This window comes from Bos mutus, chromosome 13 (assembly GCF_027580195.1).
Source record: "Bos mutus isolate GX-2022 chromosome 13, NWIPB_WYAK_1.1, whole genome shotgun sequence".
Lineage (NCBI taxonomy): Eukaryota > Metazoa > Chordata > Mammalia > Artiodactyla > Bovidae > Bos > Bos mutus.
In genome coordinates, this window is record NC_091629.1 from 43,011,254 (window position 1) to 43,038,712 (window position 27,459).

Consider the following 27,459-nt stretch of genomic DNA (forward strand, 5'->3'; position numbering starts at 1 on the left):
CTCAACGGAGCTCAGGCTCTAGTGGGAGAGCAGAAAGTAGTTATTTCAGACAGTGGTAATGCCAGGAAGGAACTAAAACAGGGTCACATGACCATGCCAGAGGTTGTGCTGGACGGGAGTTGAGAGGCCTCTCAGAGAGGCTGACATGTGTGCTGGGACTTGAAGGGTGGACCCAGCCAGCAATGGAAAGACGTGGAGCAGAGAATCTCAGGGAAAGGGTGATGGTGAGGGCATGGGGATCTTCTGGCTGTGAAACCTGGATCGGGGAGGAATCAGGGTTTAGTCCTTGCTCTGTAAAACAAGGATTGACTAAAAGGTAGGGAAGTTTCTGATTCACCTGGGAAAGCCACAAATGATGCCGTTCTATAGGATGAAGAAGAAAAGAAGAAGAAAAAAAAAAACTTATGTTCACCTGCAAATTGTAGAGTCTAGAATTAGAGGCTCAGGGCAGCTTGCCCACTGCCCCTTACTGCCCTGGCAGGAAGGAGACCCATGCCAGGGTCAGGGTGCCCTTTGGGTCTCAGGTAGGCAGCAGGTTTGGAGGGCATAGTAGATCCCAGTGAGGCAGCGTTTCTTGTAACCACCAGAAGTTGGAACCAGCGTCTCTTGTGTGTCCTGCCAGGGGCAGACATCACTAATCGATCACGGCACACTTTGTTGTAGGCCTGGACACAGCCTCACCCCATTGGTGGTAGAACCTGGGATGGATGAGTAGGAACTCAAGGCTCAGGAAGACTGGCCAGGAAGATGGCCATGCCGAGTTCCCCAGCCATCAGGGGCCCCTGCTTTACATCTGAAGGCTATACCCCAGGCCACCCGGGGCACTGCAGCTCTCTGTCAAGACTGAGTGAAGACACTGGGTTTCTTAGAGGCACCGGGGCTTACAGTCTCTCTGTGTTTGGGTAAAAGGGCTCTCAGATAGTGACTGCTGTTTGTGTAAAAGGCAGAAGCCAGACGTTGTCAGAAACCCTGGTTTTCCTACGGGTTGACATCTCATCTAGAGATCCTTTTCATCACTGATACAGGCCCCACATATAGTCGGTTCATTCTCCATCCTCCAGAGAAGAGCCTGGAAACAACACGGGCTGCTTTCTCTCATGCTCACTCATGTACTCTTTCACAGGGCTTCCCAGGTGGCTCAGTGGTAAAGAATCTGCCTGCCAGTGCAGGTGATGTGGGTTCGATCCCTGGAGGAGAACATGGCAACCCGCTCCAGTATTCTTGCCTGGAGAACCCCATGGGATCACAAAGAGTCGGCCACACCTGAGCACACATGCATCTTTTACAAGCATTTATGAAGCACCTACTGTGTGCCTAGGACAAGAGGGAGTTGCTCCATCTCTAACCCTCAGAAACGTATAATCCGGGTGTTCATTGAGCAAGGGCTTTTCCATCATTTGTCTATTTTCACATCAGATTTACAGAATGAGCTGTTGTTAGTCCTTAAACCAGCCACGTGTAACTCGCGTCCTTGCCACTGTCTTCATGCTGAGCCTAAACGAGGACTCTTGTGCTGCCTGACTGCTGTTTAGGGAGCAGGTTTTATGTACCAGGCACTGTGACTCCAGAGTCTCTGGACCTCGGCACTAGCAGCATTGGGCAGGATAATCCCTCTCTGAGGGGCTGTCCTGTGTGCTATGAGGTACTCAGCAGCATCCCCGGCCCCTTCCCCCCCGTGATGCTAGCAGTACCCCTTCCAGGTGGGAAGACCAGAGTGTCTGCAGGCATCGCCAGAGGTCCCTTGGTGGCAGAATCATCCCCAGTGAGAACCACTGCCTTTACCCTCAGAGCCTGCCCTCAAGGTAGTGTGTGATTGTGGGCAGGCTGGCGGTCTCTGCATCTGTCCAGGTAGGTGATGACAGAGGACATGTGGCTGGTTGGGAGCCTTGATTGGCAGATAGACAGACAGATAGATGATAGATGAATAATAGAGATAGATGATAGATGACTGAAAGGCATAGACATGATAGATGAATGATAGATACGTATAGATAATTAATTGATAGGTAGGTAGATAGGTGAATGATAGATAGCTTGCACGTAAAGCTTATAGCACAGCCCAGCCAAGTCATAGAAGCTAAAATGCTCCCCACTGGTGTGTCTGATGGGCAGAAGTCATGCCTACCATTTATTCATCACACCAGGCTTCCTTGGGGCTTTCAGTGAGTATGAGGCAGGCTCATGGAAGGACAGGCAAGATCATGTCCCTTATTCTCTGGAGTGGTGCATCGTGCTGACCCCAGCCAGGTATGCCAGTGTGGGCAGCTGATATCTAAGGGACTGGTAAGCCTATGCTGGCCCCACCCCCAGCTTTGCCCAGGTAGCTATGTGACTCTGAATAACCCTCCTCCCTCTATGGTCCGTCGTTTCTGTGTCTGACCATATTGGGGGTTTCCAAGCTGCTGCCTCCCCCAGAGGCCCAGCATCTCGTAGGTTTGTTTTCAGCCAGCCTCATTCATGACCCCCATCGCTGCAAGGTTCTCTGAACCACTTAGGTGTCCACCCCTTCCTCTCCCTGTCATCATAATTAGTTTAAATATTGTGTACTCAGACCCATGGACTATAGCCTGCCAGAATCCTCTGTCCATGGAAATTTCCAGGTGAGAATACTGGAGTGTTCTAGCTTCTCCAGAACTACCACAGGGCTGGACTGAACCCCAGGTGAAGAGGGACCAGTGCTCATGACAGGTCAACTCCAGATCCAGTCCAAGTTTCCAGAGAAGACAGGTGAACAGTATTTGAGAGGACACTCAGGTGTCTCCCAAGATGCCCTGGTCTGTTGTTCACAGACCCCTGTAGTTCCTGACTGCTCTGTGCCTGAGGTGGTGACTGGCAGCAGAGCTTGCAGGTACTTCGTCATTGGCAACACATTGACACTTAGCGGTGCTTCTTTACTTTGGGGACATGTGACACTTTGACCTGCAGAATTGGGGTCCTGGATTGTATTGGGGATGTGGTGATACTTTGGGGGAACTCCAGCTGCTCTCCCTCCCTTTGGGAAAGAAGTAGGAGGTGCTTTGGTCTTTGCTGGGGGGATGACAGGGCTTAGAGGTTACTTAAAATCTTTCTTCGTTTCTAAATTTTAAATGGCATGTTTAGAATTTAATCTTCAAACCTGGGAGCCAGACCTGCAAGTTGAAAGATGACAGCCGAGAGATGGTTTCGTTTGGCTGGCTGCAACAGCCAGATGGCAGATGCTGTGAGCGGGAGACGGAGGGAGGCTGGCGGGGTAGGGGGAGCGGCTTCTGTTTCGGCTCCTAACCCCCCATCCACAAGTAAACCACTCGCCCAGCACCAGGCCTGGGCTGTGCACACCCCAGGGGTGGCTTGAAGTAGCTGGTGTTGCCCTCTACCGGACGGGGCCCCAATACGGCCTCACTTTTCTTTTTAAACTTTTTGAGATAACTGTAGATTCGCATGCAGTTGTGAGTAATGATACAGGGAGAACTCTTACATGTATCGTCCGGCTTCTCCCGGTGCTGACGTCTTCCGTAGTGATAGTTCAGTATCCCAACCAGGAATTGACATGCACTGACCTTGTTCCAGTTCCCCCCGTGTACATTCATTCATCCGAGTGAGTGAGCATGTGTGTGCGTGCATTTGTGGATGCCTGTGTGCATGCTCAGTTCTATGCAATTTTATCAGATGAACCACTGGCAACCAGTAATCTGTTCATCTCTATAATTTTTTCATTTTGAGACTGTTATATAAATGGAATCATACCGTATGTAACCTTTGGAGATGGGTTTTTTTCCCACTTGGCATGACTCTAAAGATCCACCCAGGTCATTCGATGTATCAATAGTTCATTCCTTTCTGTTGTTTCTGTGCCACGGAGATACCCAGGGTAAGTTTGACCATTCACCTGCCCAGGAGCATCTGGGCTGCTTCCAGGTTGGGGCTGAGACAAATAAAGACCCCATGAACATTCACGCACAGGTTTTTGTGTGAACATAAGTTTCCGTTTCTCTGGGCTAAAAGCCCGGGAGCGTAATTGCTGGGTCATATGGTAGTTGCAGATTTCGTTTTCTGAAAAGACCTTCCACGTTACATCAACACCCATCTATCCCCTGGCCTCTGGGAGAGAGATGTGAGTCCTGGAGAGTGGACCTTGGACGTGAATTCCTTCCTCCTTCAATTATTAATTGAAGGCAGCATATTGTGCCAAGCATGGTGTTGCCCTCCAGGGATTCAGTGAGAACGAGATAAACAAGGGTCTTTGCGTGGAGCTTTCCTGCTGCTGAGGTGAGATCAGCAGTCAGCAGGCAGGCACGTCAATAAAGACAGTTACTCTTATCAGGCGCTGTCCTACACGCTGGGCACTCTGCAGCTGCATTACTGTCCTCGAGCAGACCAGGGAGGGACTGTCCTTTGCCCCTAGAGCCATGGTGCATGTGTGCGTGCCCAGTCATATCTGACTCTGCAGTCCCATGGACAGGGAAGTGTGGCGGGCTACAGTCCATGGGGTTGCAGAGTCGGATGGACTGTAGCTCGCCACACTCCCCTGTCCATGGGATTCTCCAGGCAAAAATACTTGGGTGGGTTTCCATTCCCTTCTTCAAGGGATCCTCCTGACCCAGGGGTCTAACCCGCGTCTCCTGCATTGGCAGGCAGATTTTTTACCACTGAGCCACCTGGGAAGCCCTGTGGGAAAGAGCAGACAATCCAGGCTCCTAACATACACTGCATTGCCCCTCGTGGCCAAGACTGGCCATCGGGAGATGCAGAGTGAGGTGAGAGGTGAGTATGTTTGGGGTGGGGCCACTGGGAGGCCTCTCTGAGGTGCTAGTGTTGTTGTTCAGTCGCTAAGTCGTGTCTGACTCTTTGTGACCCCATGGATTGTAGCACACCAGACTTCCCTGTCCTTCACCATCTCCTGGAGTTTGCTCAAAATGTCAGAATTTGCTGACAAAACATGGTCCACTGGAGAAGGGAGTGGCTAACTGCTTCAGTATGCTTGCCTTGAGAACCCCATGAACACTGGCTCAGGTAGTCCTCAGTCATCCTGGCAGGTGACGCTGTTACTGATCCGTGCTTTTTGATAGGGAAGCAGAGCAGGGGGCCAAGGTCACACACACAGGAGGTGGGACGTCTGGACTCAAGTCTGAAACCAGGCCGCTTGCCTCCCACTGCCCTGCTGGTCCACATCTCAGTCTTACCTTGAGCCTCTGCGTCCCTCAGAGAACCTTGTTCTTCCCATTGTTTGGGATTTCTCTGCTGCTCGAAGATGTTCAAGAGGAAATGATACAAGGGCTGGAGTAGCCTCACCCGTGGGGTGGAGACCATGGAGCGGCAAACCGCTTTCGGGGAGGCGTCTGGCGTCTGGAAGGCTTGTCACTGCCCTCTGGGGATTTGCTTCGTTCATCATCCAAAAAGGAAAGAGGAAGGGATTCATGAGCACCACAGGGAAAGACTGGACAGATTTAGACACCAGACAATCTTAAACACACACAGAAACACACGTGCACACATGCACCCACAGGAGACCCTCAGAAAGAGAGCTCAAAGAGAAGGACATATGGACATAGGAAGTCAACAGTGGGAGACAGATGCACAGACACCCTCAGACAAACCCTGACCTGTGGGCCCTTGGAGAGAGGCAGAGACAGACGCTAATACTTCCACCTGCTGGGGCGTGGGGGGCGGGGTCCTGCAGGGGTGCAGTCACCCCCGCAACCTGAGCTCCTCTCAGCCAGGGGGTCCATGCAGTGGCCAACTGTCAGTATATCCCTCCTTGGTTCCTAGAGCCCCCACCCAACCCCCCAAGCCTATAAATAAACTCTCCCCCTGGGTCCGGACGCTCCCTTGGACCTCCATCCCACGTCCAGGCGATGAGCCATCCTACCTCCCTGGCCAGCATGTGGTGCGTGTGTCACTTTGTGGTCCAGCCTGGCCCCTGGTGGATCGGCCTTTGCCGGCTGCTGCTCTTGTTACGAGACAAGAGGAAGTGAGCCAGAGTGAGGGACCACTTCAGCTGGGGCTACCGGGAGGTGGTGGCTTGTGCTGCGGCTTTGTGTTGAGTTTCTGGTCCAGAGGACAGCAGTTAGGATACCAGGCCCCATGAAGAGATCTGTGTGAATTCCAAATCTCAGGTTGCCTGTCCGTGTGACAAGAATGCCACAGGACTAAGCCCCCCAACCCTGGAGCTGCTGGGAAAGGTCTGTGAGATGACAGCTCAGACCTGGGAAGCCCTGGGAGCTGGGGCCATGCCTGTTGTAGGTGTGTTGTTAGAATGAATGGCCTTGGGAGAGTCCAGACCATCAGTTATCTGTACCAGAAATAAATTTAGCCAGGTTTCTGGCAGCACAGGTCTGGACCCTTTTGCTGTGGAGAGCAGGATTTATTTATCACCCTGGGAAACCTCAGCTCCCAGGGTCTGGGCCCAGCACATAGCAGGTGCTTGGTGAATGCGCTCCTAGAATGATCGTGTGGGACAGCAGAGTTCCTGAGGTTGGAAGTAGACCACAGAAGAGAACATCCCTCGTGGAAAATAAGATCACAGAGGCCCTGGGCGTCATGCATGGGCTTGTGGGCAGGCTGCTGCTATCCCCACAGGTACATTTGTGTCTCCACAGACCCACCCCCCACCCCCCAGCCATCTGCCCCCCACGCAGGGCAGGTTTGCCACTTCCACAGCTTGCAGCCAGCCAGTCTCCTTACATCAGCTCCTACTATTAGTTAGTGAGCTCATGTCTAAGTTCAGGGTGCCAGTGAGGGCTCTTCCTCAGGCATACACGGCTGCCTTCTTGCTATGTCCTCAGATGGGCTTTCCTTGGCATGTGTGCAGAGAAAGTGAGCTCTGTGGTCTCTCTTCTTTTTTTTTTTTTTTCTGTTGGCCACATTCTGCAACTTGCAGGATCTTAGTTCCCCAGTGCAGTTCACAGTTCAGTCACTCAGTCATGTCTGACTCTTCGCAACCCCATGGACTGCAGTATACCAGGCCTCCTTGTTCATCACTAATTCCCGGAGCTTGCTCAAACTCGGGGATTAAACCCAGGCCCCAGCAGTGAAAGCTCTGAGTCCTAACCACTGAAGCACCAGTGAATTCCCTTTGATGTCTCTTTTCATAAGGACACTAATCCTATAGGACCAGGGCTCCACCCTTGTGACCCCAGTTATCCTTAATCACTTACTTGGAGGCCCCATCTCCAAATACAGCCACATTTGGAAGTTATGGCTTGAATGTATTATATGGGATTGGGTGGGGAGACAGATTGAGTGCGTAATACAAGGTACCCTTCTGCTCCAAGCAGAGGATTTGGGAAGGCAGGTGAGAACTGCCACTCCTTGTTGGCTGATCTTAGCACCAGCCCCCCACTGTAGGTCTACATCTCGAGCCCCTGCACTGCTCTGGATGTTCCAGGCTTCTGGCTGCTTGCCTGACTGTGTGTTGACCAATGCAAGTTTCTTTGCTGCCTGAGCACCAGGATAGGCCAGATACCAGAGAGAGACCAGTAAAGGGGATGGCCTCCTTCCTTGGAGCTGGGAGTCCCACATGGTGATGGCCAGGGTTCAGCACTGTAATAGTATGTAAAAGTTGCTCTGGAGTAACCATAGCTGGGCTTTGAGGGTTGAAGAGGAGTCCTTTAAAGACTGGGCAGAAAGGCTCCTGCTTGCCAGTCTCATGCTGGCTGTGGGGAGGCTGCAGGACAAGGAGACCTCATGCTGATGGGCAGACGGACAATGACAGTAAGACGCAGACCAAGGGATGGCTAAGTCATGACATGCATTTTCCTGGAAGTCATAGCAGATAAGCTGGCTGCTGTTTACAAAAGAAGCCTCCAGTTACATGGGAGAGCTTACAACTGCCAGAGAAAGCCAGAGAAGGAAGTGGCTGCAGGGGCAGTTGGACCTGGGATCAGAAGCTGGATTAGGAGGAACAGGAGGCGAGAAGGTGTCCCGGGCAGGTGGATCAGCCTGGGCAAAGGCCCTGCCAGACGGAAGCAGAGGTTCTGCTCAGAGGGCAGCTGAGATGCTGCCGGGCCGAGAGGACCGTGCAGGCTGTCAGGAGGCAATTGTCGTGAAAAGTGGGAGGCCCGGGTCCCAGGAGAGTCATGCAAGTCCTTGAGGATAACAGCTGATGCTTATGGGCTACTTGACATGTACTGGGCACTTGATAAGGAATTTAGCCATGTCCTTAGGTCACACGTCTGGCCACGGATAGATCTGGGGTTTGGGCCCAGGCAGCCAGCTCCAGGGCTTCTGCTCACCCTGCTCCTGGTATTTGCTGAATCCGATTCCATTCCAGAGAGCCCAGGGGTGCAGGAGAACCCATTCTGCCCTCACAGTTTCTCCGGCCTCTCCTGCCATGTGACCTTGACCATCATTGCATCTCCTGCCTCTGCCCTGGATGAGACCTAGAATAGCTGGGCTGTTTGTGGTCCTAATGGAAACGGGCACCCCCAGCTGGCGCTGAGACCCATCCTGACCAAACCGGTCCCGCCGACCCCAAAGGCCCCCAGCACGCGGCCACCGTTTTGATGGAGGAGCTATTGAGAAGTGGCTCAATCCCGGCCGCATTGTGGGCCAATTCAGAGCGGAGCTCTTTGTCAGAGAGGCTTGGAGACCAAGCCCCCTTCACATCCCCTCTCCTGGCGCTGCCCCCAAGCCCCTCTGAGCTCATGTTGGGAAACACCAGGCTCTTGAAAATCAGTAATTGAGAGAAACACTGCTGGTTTCCAAGGAGCACACGGTGACTCCCGAGTGGCGAGGGCAAGCCAGAGTCACGTTGTCACCATGTTCGGAAACTCACACACACACAAGCGCACGCGCCCCGGTCTCTTTCGTATGTAAATTAGGATTGGTGAAACTAAAGCTGTCCGTGTGTGTTATAAAAAATGCAACCAACATAGAAATACAAAAAGTATAAAGGATAGATGCCTTCTTTCATAGTAGTCATCATGAACAATTTGATTTTTATCCTTGTTTTTGCTATAAAAATGGGTGCATATTATAGATACTGTTCCAGTTTCATTATTTCTCGGCAATAATTGCAAAAATAGCCATCCATCCTCAAACCTATATAGGTCAGCTCTTCTCAGCCAGGCATGGTTCTGTGCTCCCCAGGAGACACTGGGCAGTGTCGGCAGACGCTTTTGGTTGTCACAACTTGACCGTGATGGTGCTACTGGTTTCTAGTGGGCAGAGGCCAGGGATATTGCTAAACATTCTGCAGTGCACAGGCCCCACCACAGAGAATTATCCAGCCCCCAAATCTCAGTAGCACCAAGGCTGGGAAACCCCACTGTAGGATTTACCTGTCTTTTTGTGTGCTCGTAATTTTTATTGGAGTTTAGTTGCTTTACAGTGTTGTTAGTTCCTATTATACAGTAAAGGGAATCAGTTATACCGCTACACATATCCACTCTTTTTTAGATTTCCTTCCCATGGAGGTCGCCACAGATCACTGAGTAGAGTTCCCTGTGCTAAACCGTAGGTTCTCATTAGTTATCTATTTTATGCATAGTGTGTGTATGTCCATCCCAGTCTCCCAATTCGTCCCACTCGTCTTCCCACAGTGGTACACATAAGTTTGCTCTCTACAGCTGTGACTGTGTTTCTGCTTTGCCAGTACGTTCATCTGTACCATTTTTCTATATTCGACATATAAGTGATACGGGCTTCCCAGGTGGCAGAGTGGCAAAGAATCTACCTGCCAATGCAGGAGACGCAAGAGACAGGGTTTGATCCTTGGGTTGGGAATATCCCCTGGAGGAAGAAATTGCAATCCACTCCAGTATTCTTGCCTGGAAAATTCCTTGGACAGAGGAGCCTGGGGTCATACATGATTGAGCATGCATGCATGCATAAATGATATTTCTTTTTCTCCTTCTGACTTACTTTGTATGACAGTCTCTAGTTTCATCCAAGTCTCTGCAAATGGCACTATATGTTCCTTTTTGATGGCTGAGTAATATTCCATGGTATGTATGTAGCACGTCTCCTTTATCTATTTCTCTGTCCATGGACATGCTTCTATGTCCTGGCTGTTGTAAATAGTGCTGCAGTGAACACTGGGGTGCATACATCCTTTTGAATTATGGTTTTCTCTGGATACATGCCCAGGAATGGGATTTGGGGGTCATATAATGCCCAGACAGTGAGATACATATATACGAGGGTTAGCGTAGTGGAATTTAGATGGTCTCTGGTTGGTCACCGTCACAAAAAACCCCGCAGAAGTGTCCTTATACGTGTATGCTCTCAGGTCCTTCTGCGGATTTTTCTGTTGGGTACAATCTTAGAAGTTAAAATTGCAAGCTGGAAAGGTAGCGTGCCTTTTAGATTTTGATAGGTCCTGCCACGACGCCTTCCAAGCTGATTACGGTCATTGACGCTGCCACCACAGACAGCTCACTCACCCACTCCTCCTCTCCTCAATTAACAAAGCGCATTTGATTTATTTTAAATAACTTTCCATTGCAGCTCCGTGTCCATTGACAGAAACCGCTCTCTCTCACCGCAAATTCACTCCATTCCGCCAATAACTCTCGAACGGTGATTGATATTTTGCTGACAGTGGGTGTTTAAAGATGTTCAGTGTCGGTGACAATAGGAAAAAAAATCCCATTAGTTCTTTCCATTTGGGTAATAGCAAGAAAGATAAAAGGCACGGCTTTGTCTTTCCTTATTGAAGGAGCGTTTAATCACGAGGCTCTAAAATGATTACACAGGCCCTCTGCTCGCCCTGGAGTTGATTTTACCTCCCCATTCCCACACACACACTTTGAGACTCAGGGCTCACCCATCACCCAGCTGCAGCCCTCTCTCAGGTGACCTCCTGCAAGGTGACCTCGGGATGTGTGGGCTGAAGCCCCAAAATGAGTGAAGCTCTGCACACTTTGCCACTTGGGTTCAAGAAGGCAGTTCGCCTACATGCAGGACTAGGTGTCTTACTAGTTAAAGGAGATGCACAGCACAGAAGGGTATGTGGGACTGAAGACTTATCGTTCACATCCTTTAAACCTGGCCCTGTATCTGCTGGCTATTTAGTGCACCTTGACTGTATGGTCCCCTGGGCTTCCGAATGCTTCCACCGACACCGGGACAGGCCAGTGTGGAGCCTTCTCTGTTAGGCTCCACTGGACAGGCCACAGAGCTGACATCTGGTCCTCCCATCCTGAGATGCTCTTGAGCAGAGTAGGGTAGACAAGAGTTGAGAGAGTGATGCCCGCATGCTGGGGAGCTCAGGGAGGGGTCAGGGGGAAGCCCAGCAGAAAAGTGTGTGTGTGTTCATACATACTTGTGCACGCAGGCGCAGTCCAGTGGGGGAAGAGGGAAGGGAGGGAAGGAGTCAGCCAGGGGAGGAAAGGCTGGAGGTGGCTCAGGTGGACGGAGGGAGAGGTGTGAGTGTGGCCCATCTTCTGTCGTCCCATTTGCTCTACAATACAACACTTTCATCCCCAGAGCGGCTGTCAGTTCAGCTGGTGCTGGAGAGAGTCGGGAGACACAGTCTCACAGGGCAGCTTTGTGTTCAGCCACACTTGTCTCCCCTCTCCAGGTGAGGGGACTAGACAACCACCTGGCACCTGGTTATCACCTTGGCCTCCTCAGCCAGGGCACCTCGCCTGCCCCACGAAGAGCAACCCTAGTTCAGCACCTAAACTCCCAGGGCCCATCAGAGGCACCCGAGGCCAGGGCTCCACTGCCCTCAATCCCAGACTGAGGGGCTTGACCCAGCCTCCCCCAACCCCGAGAAATGCTGCCAGACCCAAGATGAGAGCATCTTTGCCAGGAGACCTCTGGGAAGCCCCATTCCAGGGACCAGCCACCTGGTTTGGAGATCGACAGATGCTTTGTCTCTTTTACTGTGAATGTAATTGCACGTGCTCGAAGGTGAGTGTGCAGGAGTGTGTATTACAAGGAAGGAGCCATCCCCTCTCGGGCACCCCCAGGGTAACCATGCCTGACCCTTGGGCCATGTAGCTGCATGTAGTCACTCACAGAAGTTCATATGCCTCACCCGAATCACTTTTATTAAAAATACACGTCTGTGCTTTTTTAAACAAGGATGGTCCCGTCTCATTGGATAGCTTCTCTTGCTCAGGAAGAAGCACAAATCTGTGTGTAATTTGTCACTGTACACAAATCTGCTAGCAGCGCCTTCCTAGGTTGTGTTAGCCCCTTGGAGGGGGCGGACTTCAAGTGGTTCCCAGGGATTTTGCCTTTTCACCTGCAGTGGGCCTTCCTGCACTCCTCTTTATACTTGAGAACACTGTAATCCTTTATGCCATGCATTTCTTGTGTGCCTGCCCTAGGGAAGGTGCTGGGGACACAGAGAATGAGCGATGGACACTGGCGTTCTGGGAGGGAGAGGCACAAGCCCCTGATGAGGGCTACAGAGAACCGTGAAGCAGGCTTGGGACATGGGTCCCAGAGACCAGGGCAGACATTGATGCAGACAGGATGCTCAGCATGCTTCCTGTATAAGTGACACTGGAATGGAGACCAGGAAGGAGGTGAGGGGGGAGCAAGCACAGGCTCGTAGGTAAGATCATTCCAGACAGAAGGAGGGGCTCATGCAAAGGCCCTGGAGTGGGCTGTATTTGGTCCTCTTACAGAGCACATGGGCTTCCCTGCCTGGTGGCTCAGATGATGAGGAATCTGCCTGCAATGCAGGAGATGCTCTGGTCAGAAAGATCCTCTGGGGAAGGGAATGGCAACCCACTCCAGTACTCTTGCCTGGAGAATCCCACGGACAGAGGAGCCTGGTGGGCAACAGTACATGGGGTCGCAAAGAGTCAGACATGACTAAGCGATTCACACTTTCACTTTTTTTTTTCACTTTTTTTCACAGAGCACAGAACAAAATCCTCACTAGAGCAGAGAGCTAAAGGCAGAGAATCCCAGGAAACCTGCGTGTGGAGATAAATACCCAGGAGGTGATTTGTCTGGTCAGGAGTTCTCGCTTGAAAGTTTTGAGAGATTGTTACTTTGCTTTTCAGAGATGCTCCCAGCTTGCACCATCTGTCAGCTACGGTGCTGGCAGAGGGATCCGCCTTGCTGGGCCTTCTCCAGCCACTGTGATTCCACCGCCCAGCTCAGGTCTGTGTGGGGCAGAGGATAGGTGTGGCCCAGGGCATGGGGTTCCGGATTCCACATAATGAGGCTTCCCGGGTGTTTTCCTCGCAGAGGCGCTGCCAACCTGAGTCTGTGGCTGCAAACTGACCCATACAGTTCTCACCACAGCCAGATGGGATGGGGACTGGGTCAGCCCTCTGTGTTTTCTCCCCCAAATGAGGACACTAAGTGATGTGCCTGAGGTCACAGTTAAAGTGGCAAAGTTGGGATTTGAACCCAGGAATCTTGGGGGCACACTTCGTGTTCTGAATCAGTGCTCCGAATTCTGCCGTGAGCAGCAGTGCGGGGAGCCCCAGGCCCCAGTGCAAGGCTTTCCCCCGCCGCCCTGCACCCAACACTGGACAGCGTCGTGGACAGTACTCATGGTTACGTGCTCCGCTATCAGGCGCCTGGCGCCCAGCTGCATGCTTGGCACAGAGTAGGGGCTGGGTAAGCGTACAGTCTGTCTTTAAAAATGAGAAAACTGGCCTAGATTTCTGCCCACCTCCCGAACCTTAAGAGAAAGATCCGTTCTTTTACTCACAAATGGTCTTACCCTAAGAAATCAATGTACCGTCAGGGGTGTTTGAAATGGCACCAGGAGTGATCAGAAAGTTATTCCTTTGACGTCTGGCTCAATTTTATTTGAAATTCCAGGGGGGAAAAGGAGCTGGGTTCTTATTCAAATGCGGTGGGGGGGAGGGGCAGTAAATGAAATGGCAGGAACCCCAGGCTGGCTGGGGCTCCTCAGAATGACAATGAGGCCTGCCCCGGCCAGTCTCATCCAGGCAGGCCTAACGAGATTAGATTTTCATAAATTTCAGACAGTGCCAATTCCTAATTCCTCAGTGTGCGGCCAGGAGGCCAGACAGGGCCGCCTGCACGGACTGCTTGTTAACCAGGGAGCACGCCGGCTGCCCCTCCGCCCGGAGCAGACACAGGGCGGGGGGCGGCAGGGGGTCGTCTGGTCTGGAAACCTCCTGTGGGCTGGCAGGAGCTGGATGGACTCTGGCCCAGCTCTCTAGCCAAGGAAAGAGAAAAGATCTCCAACATCCGGCTGCTTTTCCGATGATTAACTGAAAACCCAGTGACGGTTGTGCCCACACGTTGCATGGCAAATTCTGCACCAGCCCTCTCCCCATTTACAGCCGGGAAGCAGCCAGACAGGGGTTTGAACTGAGGCTCCTGCGTTTGGTTTTGGTCTGGCTCCATCACTCAGAACAGGGAGCCATAAACTTGGTTGCAAAAGAATTGCATCTTCACCTTAACCACCCCTAACAGGAACACAGGTACCAAACCACAGGGCATCAGCAGCTACTTGCAATCCGGTCGCCAGTAGAAACCACAGACTTCCTATCCATGGAAACCTGCCTGGTCGCATTTAATGTGCTAGTATCCCAGGTCACTTGTGTGGTCCTGTATGTTCTTTATCGAAAGTCTGGTTGAGAGTTTGAGAACTATATTTTGATAGAGTTGGGTTCCTTTTAAAGCCTCACATGAATTTTTATTCAGTTTAATTTTATTTTAAAATACGCATTCTGAGAGCTCATCCTGGCTCCCCCAGCTGCCAGGGAAGGAAGCCATGGGGTCAGGACTGCTCTCTGACTCCTGGCCTGACGGGACCGACACTGCCCCTCGGGGGTTTGTGGGAACTAAGTGGGGAAGGATGTCCTGTCCTGGACAGGCGCTTGGCACTCAGATAGAGACAGAGGAGAAGGCAGCTGTGTCTTTATGCAGTTTCGTGGGAGGTGCCCAGAGCTCCCCCGAATGCATGGCATGAGGCCTTTCTAACAACCATCCTGTGGCTTTCCTCTGTGCTGGTGGGGAGGTGGGGACCACTGGGCAAGATACTGGCTTCATGGACCACATGGCAAGTGATCCTCTAGGCAGTCTCGATCTACCCTGGAAACCAGTCCCATTCCACACAAGCGCCTGACTTGAACCAACACTGTTCCTGACATTCTGGGACCACGGTACCCAGGACCATTGGGTGTGGGGCTGTTGGCCTAACCCATCCCTGAAAGCACAGGCTTGGGGGTCTGGGGTCTTGAACTGTGTGGCCTTTGGCCAGTCATCTCCCGTCTCGCAGCCTCAAGTTTCCTCATCTGTAAAGTTGGCGGCGGGGGTCATATTAGTGTCTATTTCACAGAATGCAGCTGAGGATTCAATATGATGATACCCAAAGAGATTCGGGCCACACCTGGCCCTGAGGGGGCTCCCAGACGCTACCCCTCACTAGTGTCAGGCGAGCTGGAAAAGGACCAGAGATGCCCGTGTGCACACCTCAAAGTGACTGCATCCGTCTCTGGAGGAGGAGACACAAAAGCAGTCAGGCTGCTCCAATGAGGCGGACGAAGCTGTTAATTTGAAGTTATTCATGAGGAAAGAAGACCCTCAATTAAATAAGAGTGACCTTACTTTGCATGTGGAAGATGGGCTTGGCCACCCCCAGAGAACCTGCTGCATCCATCACCCGCCCCAAAGGGGAAATTACCAAGAAAAATGACAGGACCGCTGCCCCATGGGAAGCGGACCTGACGCCCAGATCAGAATGAGGGAAGTGTGATGCTTCCTCCCCAAAGACTCCTGTTCTCTGCACAGGTCCTCTAAGCCGGGACTGGTGCCCCTAAGTCCAGCCACCACCCTGGGTGACCTTTTCTGACTGACCCTGTGACAGAGGCCCGTGAAAGCATGCTCAGTGTTTCCAGGGCATCAGCCTGGATGAGGGGAGCCTGCTGTCCCAAAGGCATGTAGGGGTTGTGACGGTGGTGATAGTGGATCACCCACTGTCTCCTGCCCCATTCTGAGCCCTTGACATGTACTTTTTCATCTTTCCTGGAGCTCTCAGGGATGCATATGCCCAGGGTCACACGGCCAGCAGCTGGCAGATGGAAGGATAGGCATCTTCTGAGGTGTTCCCACATAGGTGGGAGAACTGACAGATACTTCGGGAAAGCTGGGAGCATTTATCAGGAGATAAAGGCCCTTTCCCCTCTCACTCATGGATTTGGGACCGGCCCTGCCCTTTGATCTGGAGGAACTTCTGTCTGTCCCCTGGTTGGCTTGTCTACACAATAGCATGGTGATGGCGCTCGTAGACCTGGGGGAGGTGGGCTCAGCGCAGGGTGGTGCACGTGTTGTACATGTTAGCATCCTGACTGTAGTCCCAGTGAGTGGTTGCTATGACAACAGGGAGTTTGGGCTGGGGACCAGCCCGCCACCCCCTCCTGCTCTGATTCCCCTTTGTTTGTGACCAGGCTTTGCTGTGAGCCCCGTGGTCACAGGAGACTTGAACTGAGTGGAGGGGGCAGCAGTTGGACCTATGCCTTCCGCCAGTGTGCCGGGCACCTGGTCCCACGTCCAGGTAAAGGGAGCCTGTGAGATTGAGGACGCTGAGGCAGGATCAGTGTGGCTCTGTGTCTTGGGGACTCCTCTCTTGGCTGGAAGTCTAGAAGCCACCCATCCTGCAGACTTTGGCCTCTCGTTGCTTTTAAAATTCTTTGAATATGCTGCCGGTGTTAAAGGCCAGGCAGCTTCACCAACTGTTTCTAGGTTCTGGAGAGATGGGGAATTATGGCTGCACTGACCCAGCCTGCCTGGGAGCTGTCTGGCCTGCTGGGGTTTCAGCTAGCAGTGCATGTCTGGAGCACCCTGTGGACCTGATGAGGAGCTCTTGCTCAATTAGTGTATTCCTGCAGTGGGAGCAGGAGTGAGGAGCTGAGCACGAAGATCCAGAGGGGCCAGGCAGATGAGGTCAAGCAGAACTAGGGCCCAGGTGGAGCTTGGGGCAAGTGGACAGCACAGCCTGTGTTAAGAGGGTGGCCACCCACAGCTCTGTTTGTTGCTTCAGTGGGGACGGGACTGTGGATGCAAATGCCCTCAGGCCCCCATTTGCCCCGTATTCCAGCAGATGCTTTCTGATGCATGTCCCAAAGAGGTGAGTTCATGTCCCCTGAAGGCAGAGTCTCTAGGAAGGAGCACCCTGAGTGTGAAAGTTCACTGTGCTATCCAGGGGACCAGAGCCCCCTCACCCCATGGCCAAGGTCAAGACACCCAGCCTAGGCTTATTTTTGCCTTATGGGTTGGGATGTATCACCTGTTGGCTGGGGGGCCTCTCCTTACCCCCTCAATCCCCCTGTCCCCATGTCTCCATGTCTTTGCACATGCTCAGTCGCTCAATTGTGTCCGACTCTGTGTGACCCCATTGACTGTAGCCTGCCAGGCTCCTCTGTCCATGGGATTCTCCAGGAAAGAATACTGGAGCATGTTGCCATGCCTTCCTCCAGTGGATCTTCCTGATCCAGGGACTGAACCCATCACTTACGTCTCCTGCATGGGCAGGTGGAGTCTTTACCACTAACACCACCTAGGAAGACCCCGTGTCTTTGCACACCCTGGAATATCCAGCTGGGTCCTGCTTGACCCTCTGTCTTCAGACATATGGGTTTGGACTGTCTTTGTTTGCTTTGGCTGGTGTGCTGGGGAGCCCCTACTAACCATGGTCACATTGAGGGAGTGTTCCCTGAGTGCTGACCATGTGGGCCCCACACAGCCTCTCCCTTCCATGTGGGGAAAGCGGGATGGACTCAGAGTGAGTGAGGGTCACAGAGCCAGCCTGGGCGTCCCCATGGAGTGCTGTGCCGGCCCTGGAGCCACCTCAGGGACTCTGCAACCCTTAGGAGTCTCCCTTCCCTTCTGGCCACGACCCCAGGCCTCTGGCTTCCAGAATAGAGCCTGGAAGCACTTCGTGGTCTCCTGAGAATTTCGCCCCGTCGTCCCCCATGTGGATTTGTGTGGGGTTGTGGCCCAGGAACCAGTGCGGTCATGTTAGTGTCTTCAGCACCCTGGGCTCCTTTCTGGGGGTGATTCTCTCACTCTGACACTGCACCCCAGAAATCAGGTCCTCCCGCCCTTTGGGGGTCAGGAGAGATGTGGGCTTTGTTCACGCCCACTCAGCCCGTGGGGCCTCATCTGTTGCCCCAATAGGACACCTCCAGCCCTGTTACCTCCTCACTGGATGTTACCTGGAGGAGGGCAGCGACCTGGCCAGGAGCCTGCAGGCCACCAGGCCTGGGACGGAGACGCAGACACCTCCCTTGCTTCAGGCCAGGCGTGGGCAGGGCCCCTGGAGACGGGCGGAGGAGGGCAAGGGTGCCTACCCCCAAGTCCAGGCTGGGGTGAAGAGTGCACGGTGTTGGAGGAGGGGTTGTGGGTGTTGCACAAAGCCAGCCTGTGTGTCCCCTGAATGGGCAGCTTTATCCCAGGCCCTAGCGCACAGGCCCCAGACCAGCCTGTCTGGGGAGGCAGGAGGTGTGGCCACAGCCACTGGGTTCCAGGCCAACGTCCTGGCCTTTGCCAGCTCAGGCCCCGCACCCTCCTGGCGGGAAAGGGAACGAGTCCCTCTGAGGGTCTGAGGCTTGTCCTATTTCCCGCCAGGCGGGGCCCAGCCTACTAGGGCATCAGGAGGGACTCACCGAAGTCCCTGGCTACTTCATCGTCCCTCCTGGTCCCTCCCAGGGCAAGATAAGGATGTGGCTCCCACCCCCATATCCAATGAGGGAGTCACCAGCGAGCAGTCTGTCACGTGACCTGAACCTGGGTCCCCTCACCTGTGAGGCGGGATAATGAAAAGGCAACCGTATATAGGCTCAGCGCTGCACAGACGCTGAGCCCCGGCACATTCTTTGTCCCTGTGGTCTATGGACTGTAGGCTGTTAAGCAACACCCTGGCTCTCACCCTCTAGATTCTGGGAGCGCCTTCGGTTGTGTCACTAGTGTGTCACTAGTGCCACCAGTCTGAGCCACTAGTGTCCTCAGACATTGCTACGGGTCCCCCAGGGGGCAGACCCACTCAACTAACAGCATCAGGCAGACTTTGGCACGCCTGGGCAAAAAGGCTTAACATGGTGGGAGAAGGTGGGTGTCCCGCAGAGCCTGGGTAGGAAGAAGGGGTGGCCAGGGCTCCAGAGAGGGCGGTGGGCGGGCTGCGTGCGGAGGGGTTCTGCTGAACCAGCAGGAACGTCCACCTGGGATGCGTCGATCTCCCGCTGGAAGCAGAGGCTGGTGGCAGGAGGGGCTGCCCTCCCAGGCCCCGGCCAGGGCCCGAGTGAGCGGCACATGGCACACGGGACACAGCGCACCTCACTGCCTGCTTTCCAGGCCCCCCTTCGCCCGCCCCCACTCCTCCAGCTTCCTTGTGTCTGTCTGAAAAGAGGAAGCGCTGAGTCAGTGGCCCTGAGCTTGAACCTGTACCCCTGGGGAGACCTCGGCTAATTGCTTGTCAGTGCCAAGGGGCAGGGGGGCGGGGAGGGTCTTCCTGCCTGCCCTCTGGGATCTGGGGAGACACATTTCCTGGCTTGTCCGTGGGCAGCCTCAGACCAGGGGAGGCTGGCTGTGCCCCCCAGCCCCCTGCAGCCAGGTCACTGCCCGGGCCCCCAGCCTCTCACCTGCCACTGCTGGGGGCTCTGCTGGCAGGGCGCATGGCCAGCTGCCGATCGGCCCCAACACAGACCCGCTCGAGTCAGCAGAAACCGCCCCGACTCTGGCAGGATCAAAATAACCTCTTTCCTTTTCCAGCACTTGAGGGTTTTTCCGCTTTCTGGGGGAAAAAAACAAAACAACCCCCAAAAAAAGAAATGAGAGTTGCAGTGTTTGCAACCTCCCGGAATGTGGTTTTTCTGAGGCCTCTTCCTGGAGGTGGGGGTGGCCCTCATACCCTCCCGTCTGAGGTGGGGGTGGCCCTCATACCCTCCCATCCTGTCGAGGGTGGTGTCTCTGTGCGTCGTGTGTGTGATAAATATGTCTGTGCGTGGGTGTGTTATCTGTGTTTGTGTTTGTGGGTATGGGTGTGGCGGAGTGTTGGGGGCGTATAGGGATGTTGGGGTGCGTGTGCTGGTGTGTGTGTGTGTATTGGGGTGTATGGGTGCTCAGGAAAGCTGGCCCCGAGCCCCTGCCTGCTCTGGGATCCCCAACGTCTCACATGTCCCCTTGGTCTTGCAGCGGAGCTGGAGTTCGTTGAGATCACCATCATCGTGGTGGTGGTCATGGTGATGGTGGTGGTGATCACGTGTCTGCTGAGCCACTACAAGCTGTCCGCTCGCTCCTTCATCGGCCGGCACAGCCAGAGCAGGAGGAGGGAAGATGCCCTGTCCTCGGTGAGTGCCTGAGCTTCCAGGGGCCTGGATGCCCCCATCAAGTGCGTGTGGTGTTGGGGTTGAGTGCTCACAATTGGGGCAGACAGAGCGGCTCCCAGCAGGATGGGCCCTCGCCCTCCCCCAGATCTCAGCACCCACGTCCCCCCTCATTCGCCTGCGCCTTCGGGCCACCCCTGCCTGCCGGTGGGTGTTGCTCAGCAGATGGACCAGGAGGCGGTGCAGAGTCCATTTCTAAACAGTTTCCATCTCCACACCTGTGAGGTGGAGTGTAACAACCTGGACAGGAGCAGGTGCGTGACTGGCAGGCTGCAGATCACAGAGAGGGCAGCCCCCGGGCTCTGCGGGGAGCACGTCCTTGAGCCTGTGTTGGGGGGGCAGTGACAGAAGCAGGCCGGGGCGGCCAGCGTGGCCTCTCAGCTCTGAGGGACGTCTCTGGTCACGTTCGGGCTGGCAGGCCTATCCCTGGCGGGTTCGGGCATCTCTGCTTGTGTACGTCGCCAGGCTGCCAGGGCAAGGAGCACGTCTGCTCAGGTCCCTGAACCGCGAACACGGGGCGCCCCAACCCCCAGGCCCAGTGTGCCCGAGGGCACTGCGCTTCTGCTCAGAAGCATCTGAGGCTCACCTATGTGTTTATGTGCTGTTGCCCAAGGGACGGAGCCAGCAGCTGCACTGCCACATCTGCACTTAGTGATCTGCCCATCTTAGGAGAAACTGGGGCTCAGAGAGGCGGGAACATTTGCCTGAAGCTACACAGCTTCTATGGAGAAGGAAATGGCAACCCACTCCAGTGTTCTTGCCTGGAGAATCCCGGGGACGGGGGAGCCTGGTGGGCTGCCGTCCATGGGGTCGCACAGAGCTGGACACGACTGAAGCGACTTAGCAGCAGCAGCCCCAGCACACAGCTTCTAAGCAACAGCTTGAGGCCTATTTTACCCCTCTCAGATCCTGGTGCAAAAGAGGGTACTCTGGACAAATGGGAAGACTGCAGCCCGGTAGCTGTGCTCCAGGGCGGGGCATCTCACCCCTTCTGAGCCTCAGTGTGCACATCTGTAAAATGGGAGGGGCGAGCCTCTCTCCTGCCCATCCTCCCGCATGGTCACAGGAAGGGTGATGTTAGTGGTGAGAGCTGGGGAGATGGCAGAGGTTCCCATGTGAGGGATCCTGGTCACCATGGAAAGGGGACAGCCATGTGGGCAGCACTGGGACTTCGTGCACAGATGGAGGCCAGGATCCAGGTTCTGGTTCCTGAACATCTGAGGCTAAAAGAAAGTACCCCTCGACATCTACCAGCCACCTGCACGGGCCCCTGGGGATGCCTGGCTGGGTAAACACAGGCTTGTTAGACCTGAAATACGTGTAGCGGTCCCCTGGGGCTCCTGCTAGACAGGGCACATCTGCACAGTCTTGGGGCCCCGTGACCTCCCAGAGAGACCCAGAGACAGCCATTGTCTGCTTGGCACAGGGACCACCCCTGCCATAGCTGTCCTGCTGTGGCCTCTTTTCAGGGCGACCCCTGGGAGTTCATTTCCTCATCTGTCAGAGGGTGGGGTTCATGTTCAGGTAAGCCCTGTGCCCTGAGACCACACGTCCCAGCTGGTGCTGCGCCAGAGAAGCTAGAAAATACCGCATGATGATGACAGCGGAGATGCCAGCCACCGCAGTGACAGATCGCAGCTCGAAGTCTGCAGCTGAGGGCAGGTCGGAGGCCACCTGGGTATAGACAGACCTGGGCCGGTTGCCCGCTCCATCAGATTCTCCTGGCTCATTCCCTTGGACTCTTACCGTGGCTGCTTTCACCGGCAGCAGCCGTGTTAGTGGTGTGACAGACCCCCCGGCCCTTGATGCAGTCAGCTTTAAGACCCCTGATCTAGATGGAGAAGCCATGAGCAGGCTGGACAGGCTTTCAAGGGATGCTTTTAGGAAGAGAAGGAAGTGTTGGGGAGTGGAGGGGGTGAGAGAAGGAGCTGCCAGAAGCAGCGCATGGGCCTGGCACTGGGACCTGGAAAGGTGTCAGGGCCATTCACTGAGTCAGGGAACAGGGTAAGTTAAGACTCAGCCGGGGGCAGGTGCAGGGCAGCAAGCTGATGCCGGGTTACTCACAGCGGGGCCGGGCTGGCACAGGAGCAGAGATACTGTGGGAGCCTGGGGAGGGGCCTCTGGTGGGTGGGTGGTCCTTGGAAGCCTCCCTGGAGGAGGAGGTGACCTCCAGGTGCACAAGTTGGGGTTAGTCAGGTGACAAGGATGGCGGTGATCCTGGGGCCTGCAGTGGGGCCTCGCAGCATTGACTGGTGTATTCCTAAGCTCCCTAGTGGAGACTCCCTGGGCTAGTGGGTGGGCAGACATGGCTTGAACCTTGAATGGAGGGGTTCACAGAGGGGTTTTAGGCAAGTTCACATTGATCCAAGCTGACCTTGGCTGCTTGCACCTCTTTCCAGGGCTCCCAACTTAAATGGGGAGCAGGTAGGTGTGCCCTCATCTGTCTTCCTGATGCCCATGTGGGCTGTGCCAGGGGCCCACCCGGGGGCCACAGAGCCTGCCAGGGCCGGCTTGAGTCGGAATGAGTCTGGAGGCAGCAGAAAAGGTTTGGATCCCAGCCCTGCCTCTTAGCAGCTGGGCAGATGCCCTTCAGCTCCATGGTGTTTTGTCGGTAGAATTGAGTTAGTGCTTTAAAGAGCTGAGCACAGTGCCTGGCACCAAGGCATTCCTAACATCAGTACCGAAAGGGCCCTGGGTGACCATATTAACAGTAACAGTATGTATCTGCTCTCTGTATCCACACGCCGGGAATAAACTAGACCCCAGTGAGTCTGTGTGGCGTAACTGCTTTCCTGATGGGATGGTGTTGAGACTCACAGAGCCCCCTAACGGCCATATCAGAAATTACAATCTTCCAGGCGATGCCCCCCCCCGCCCCGCCCCCCGCCCTCCACCCCCCAAGACTGCCGGTGATAACCGCCTTATCTGGGGATCCTCAAGAAAACAGGTCCCCAGGGAAACTCTGGGGTGATGGATATGTTCATTATCTTGATTGTGGCCTTCTACCCATACAGGAAGGATGCCTGTGGCCTTCAGAGAGCACGGTGTCAGGCAATGGAATTCCAGAGGTGAGTCCTAGCACTGCCTACCCTCCATCACTCTCCCAAGTGATGGAGGGGGACTCCCTCCGTCCCCTGCTCCCGAGGCCGCTGTCGTGGACGCCCCTCTGCCCAGTAGCTTCCCTTCCCCAGGCTGGAGGCACCTCCCCTGTTAGTAGAGTGGCTGCTCGAGGCCCACACCTACTCTTCTCTGAAGAACCCTCCTGGGCAGCCGGGATGGTCCCCGCCAGGACATTGTGCGGTCCCCAGCCCCAGCAAGCAGCCCTTAATCTCTGCGACACCGAAGGACTCGGGCTGCCCCTCTTTCCACCGTGTGACGCCACTGTGTGACACTCCAGGGCTCTCCAGGCATCAGGCGCTGGACTCCGGGCTCCGCTCCCTACCCCCATCCTCACTCCCCAGAGAGCAGAGTCATAGGCAGCACCCTCCACCAACTCCCCAACACCCCCACCCCCACGCTGGGCCCTGCTGCACGTGGGGGAAGGACCCTCACTTGGCTCTTGCCCTCCAGCCGCAGGTGTATGCCCCACCCCGGCCCACCGACCGCCTGGCTGTGCCCGCCTTCGCCCAGCGGGACCGCTTCCACCGCTTCCAGCCCACCTACCCGTACTTGCAGCACGAGATCGATCTGCCACCCACCATCTCGCTGTCGGACGGGGAGGAGCCCCCACCCTACCAGGGCCCCTGCACGCTCCAGCTGCGGGACCCCGAGCAGCAGCTGGAGCTGAACCGGGAGTCAGTGCGCGCACCCCCGAACAGAACCATCTTCGACAGCGACCTGATGGAAAGTGCCATGCTGGGCGGCCCCTGCCCCCCCAGCAGTAACTCGGGCATCAGCGCCACGTGCTACGGGGGCGGCGGGCGCATGGAGGGGCCGCCCCCCACCTACAGCGAGGTCATCGGCCACTATCCCGGCGCCTCCACCTTCCAGCACCAGCAGAGCAGCGGGCCGGCCTCCTTGCTGGAGGGCACCCGGCTGCACCCCGCACACATCGCCCCCCTGGAGAGCACAGCGGCCTGGAGCAAAGAGAAGGATAAACAGAAGGGACACCCCCTCTAGGAGTCCCGAGGGCGGGCCGGGGCCGCAGTAGGTAAAAACCGTAAATCACTCCGCACTTCTTGAAAGAAAAGAGAGAGGAGGCCGGGGCGACACACAGAAAATGCGACGCGTAACCATCCTCCTCCCCCCGTCCCCCACCTCTCTGTGTATAAATATTTACGTGTTCTGTCTGGTCTGAATGCACAAGCTAAGAAAGCTTGCAAAAAAAAAAAAAAAAAAAAAAAAAAAAAAAAAAACAACCCCACGTTTCTTTGTTGAGCTGTGTCTTGAAGGCAAAAGAGAAAAAAAAAATATTCTACACTAGTCTTTTCTGTTTCTAGTTGAGCTGCGTGCGTGAATGCTTACTTTCTTTTGTTTGTTTATGATGATTTCACTTAACTTTAAAGACATATTTGCACAAAACCTTTGTTTAAAGATCTGCAATATTATATATATAAATATATATAAAATAAGAGAAACTGTATGTGCGAGGGCAGGAGTATTTTTGTATTAGAAGAGGCCTATTACAAAAAAAAAAGTTGTTTTCTGAACTAGAAGAGAAAAAAAAAATGGCAATTTTTGAGTGCCAACTGAGAAAGTGTGTATTACCTTGTAAAGAAAAAAAAACTACAAAGCAGGGGTTTAGAGTTATTTATATAAATGTTGAGCTTTTGCACTATTTTTTAATATAAATATGTCAGTGCTTGTTTGATGGAAACTTCTATCCACGTGTGTCAAGACTTTTAAGGGAGAAATGTCGGAATATCCCGGTCGACTTCAGGCAGAGCGTGGGCTCCACGCTGGGGCTGGAGAGAGGCTCCCCAGGGCTGACCTCCTGCAGAGTGGAAGCCTTCATCTAGTGATAGGTAATTACCTCGGTCTACATTCCCTCCTGAAGGAGACCTGTTTAGCCCTCCTCTGGGCCAGGACAGCCTTTGGATCGCAAATGAAATAGGAAAAGTTAACTCCAGGCCCCAAGTTCCAGGAAGGTGGGCTTTGCTCTTCCCGAAATGAAGACTAACTGTTACTGAAGGAATCTTAGTTTTTGGGTGTTTTTTTTTTTTCTCTTCTTTTTTGAACCATGAAGGTCCCCATAGGAAGGGGCTCGCCAAGGTGCTCCCTGCCTGCATTGCCAGAGCCCTGCCAGAGGCAGTTAGGTGGCTCAGGCTTGCAGGATGCTTCGGCAGTTCAGCCGGCTCCACACTGCACCAGCTGAGTGGTGCAGCCTGCTGGTGTGTAGGAAAGGCCCAAAGGACTAGCCGCATGACCTCACCCCTGTCTTTATATCAGTTCTCACGTAACAGGCCCATAACCAGAAGACCAGAGACGAAAGAGCGGTATGCCCAGGTTTCTCCCAGGACACTGCAAAAGGGTGAAAATGAGAAAAACTGTCAAACCAACACAAACTCAAGCTTTAGGACGTAGAAGCAGAATTCTTTCCCTTCTCTCTTTTCGCATTTTCATTCCCTTCCCTGTGGAAACCATCGTTTTTAGTGTCTTTGTGTGTCTGTGTTTTCACAAGCGTCTTTGTCAGACACAACTCTTGTTTACCAGGATTTTACTGCTTAGATATTGGTGGGACCCCTCACTGGTGGCGTGTGTGTGTGCAGATGGAGATGACCGGGAGAGAGTTGAGCAAATGAGAGTCCTTCCTGCCACCAAGGACGGGCTAATATTCCATGGGGTGACACCCCTGGCAAGAGAGTAGCACCCCCCCACCCCGCCCATCCTGCAGAACTGTCTCTTCATTTTCGACAGAATCCCAACTAGCCGGTTAACAGAAAAGAAAAGGATAAGAGGCAATAACTATTGTTTTAAACAACCTTTTTTATTGCTTGAAAAACTTGAGAACAGTTTTGAAGTTCTGACCATTTGAACTATTTCTATTATATACCTTGTAAGAACATGGTGACCAATAGGTGACTGAGGTGTCTGAGTGCCCGCTCACCAGCCTGGCAGAAAGTTCTGGTCCCTTGACAATAAAACCTGCCTCTCTGTGGGGTCTTCAGCCTAACCTCTGCCTCTCTCTTGAAGATTCTTTGTAAAGATCATTCATGCAGAGACATCCCTAGAGTTTGTCCTGAAAGGTACAGGGACACATTTATAAAGTTTTTTAAAAAAAACGTATCTTTCCTTTATGTGAAGCGTCTCCCTAGTGCCTTACTGAGGAAGCGGTTGACCCCTTCTGTCCCCTGGCAGCAGTGTTCCAGGACAGCGCCCCTAACTCACCCAGGCCTGCCTTTCCCACTCGTGGGCGACAGAGGTGACTGCTTTAAAAATGCCCCCATCACCCTCGTGCCGTGTCCCACCCACCCTCCCTCCACCCTGGCTGTGCCTCCCTTGGTCAGGCCACCCCTCCAGCCTCCTGTCAGTACTTAACTCCCATCTGGGTCAGAACCTAGATGCAGACCTTGTTTCCAGCGTTAGATGAAGGCCAGACCAAGGGGTCCCCGAGGTCCTTCCTCTTGAGCTAAAACTTGCATCTTGTTACTGGGGTTGTAGGGGGGAAGGTGTGGTCTGCATTTGCCAGATGGGCAACGAATTAGAAAAGGAAGCAGGGGCGGGGGTTACTGACCTCAGCTGGCTTGAGGGCAGAGCATCCTTTCCTTGTTGTGCCCCAGTATTGTAGTCCAGTCCTCGATGCCACAGTATCATGCCTGGGCTCCGTGCCCAGCAAATGACAGTTGCAGAAGTTCATGGTGGAGCAACTTGTCAGGGCCAGGGCACCTCCCAAGAAGACCATGGGTGCGTTTCTGCAGAGCTCTTGGTTTCCCTGCCGAACCCAGAGCCCTGAGGATACAGCCTTCCTCTGGGTGTTGGCTGTCATGCTCTTATTCTTGAAAGGCCTTTGAGCATCCCTTGGGAGGGCCCACTTTTCCAGGAGAAGGTTGAAGAGGAGGGGTCCTCGGCAGTGGCTGGTTGGAGGGGGACCAGGCTGCGCTCAGAGAAGGTGGCGGAGCTCAGCTTTTTCTACTCACGTTATTTCCCTGTATTTCCATCATCACATTTCCTCTGGAGGAAACGTTTCCCCCGCAAAGCCCAGGTCTACACAGACGGCCTTAGCAGAGTGCACTCAGAGCCGTCCGCGTCCTCACGTTTTTGCCAGGAGCTG

General features: G+C 54.1%; 1 protein-coding gene across 5 annotated transcripts in view; it reads left to right on the forward strand.

Annotated features, from left to right (window-relative positions):
• The window catches only part of PMEPA1 (prostate transmembrane protein, androgen induced 1), a 55,382-nt gene extending 29,309 nt beyond the window's left edge, over window positions 1-26,073 (forward strand). For 3 of the 5 annotated variants that reach the window (XM_070381504.1, XM_070381502.1, XM_070381501.1), the window contains exons 2-4: window positions 20,059-20,213; window positions 23,264-23,317; window positions 23,820-26,073. In XM_070381504.1, coding sequence (XP_070237605.1) covers window positions 20,103-20,213; window positions 23,264-23,317; window positions 23,820-24,368 — 714 coding nt within the window. In that variant the 5' untranslated portion in view covers window positions 20,059-20,102 and the 3' untranslated portion in view covers window positions 24,369-26,073. Of the gene's footprint in view, window positions 1-12,796; window positions 12,882-12,930; window positions 13,045-20,058; window positions 20,214-23,263; window positions 23,318-23,819 lie in introns of those variants that run through there. The other 2 variants (XM_070381503.1, XM_070381505.1) reach the window with 2 other exon arrangements.
• The last annotated feature ends 1,386 nt before the right edge of the window (window positions 26,074-27,459 follow it).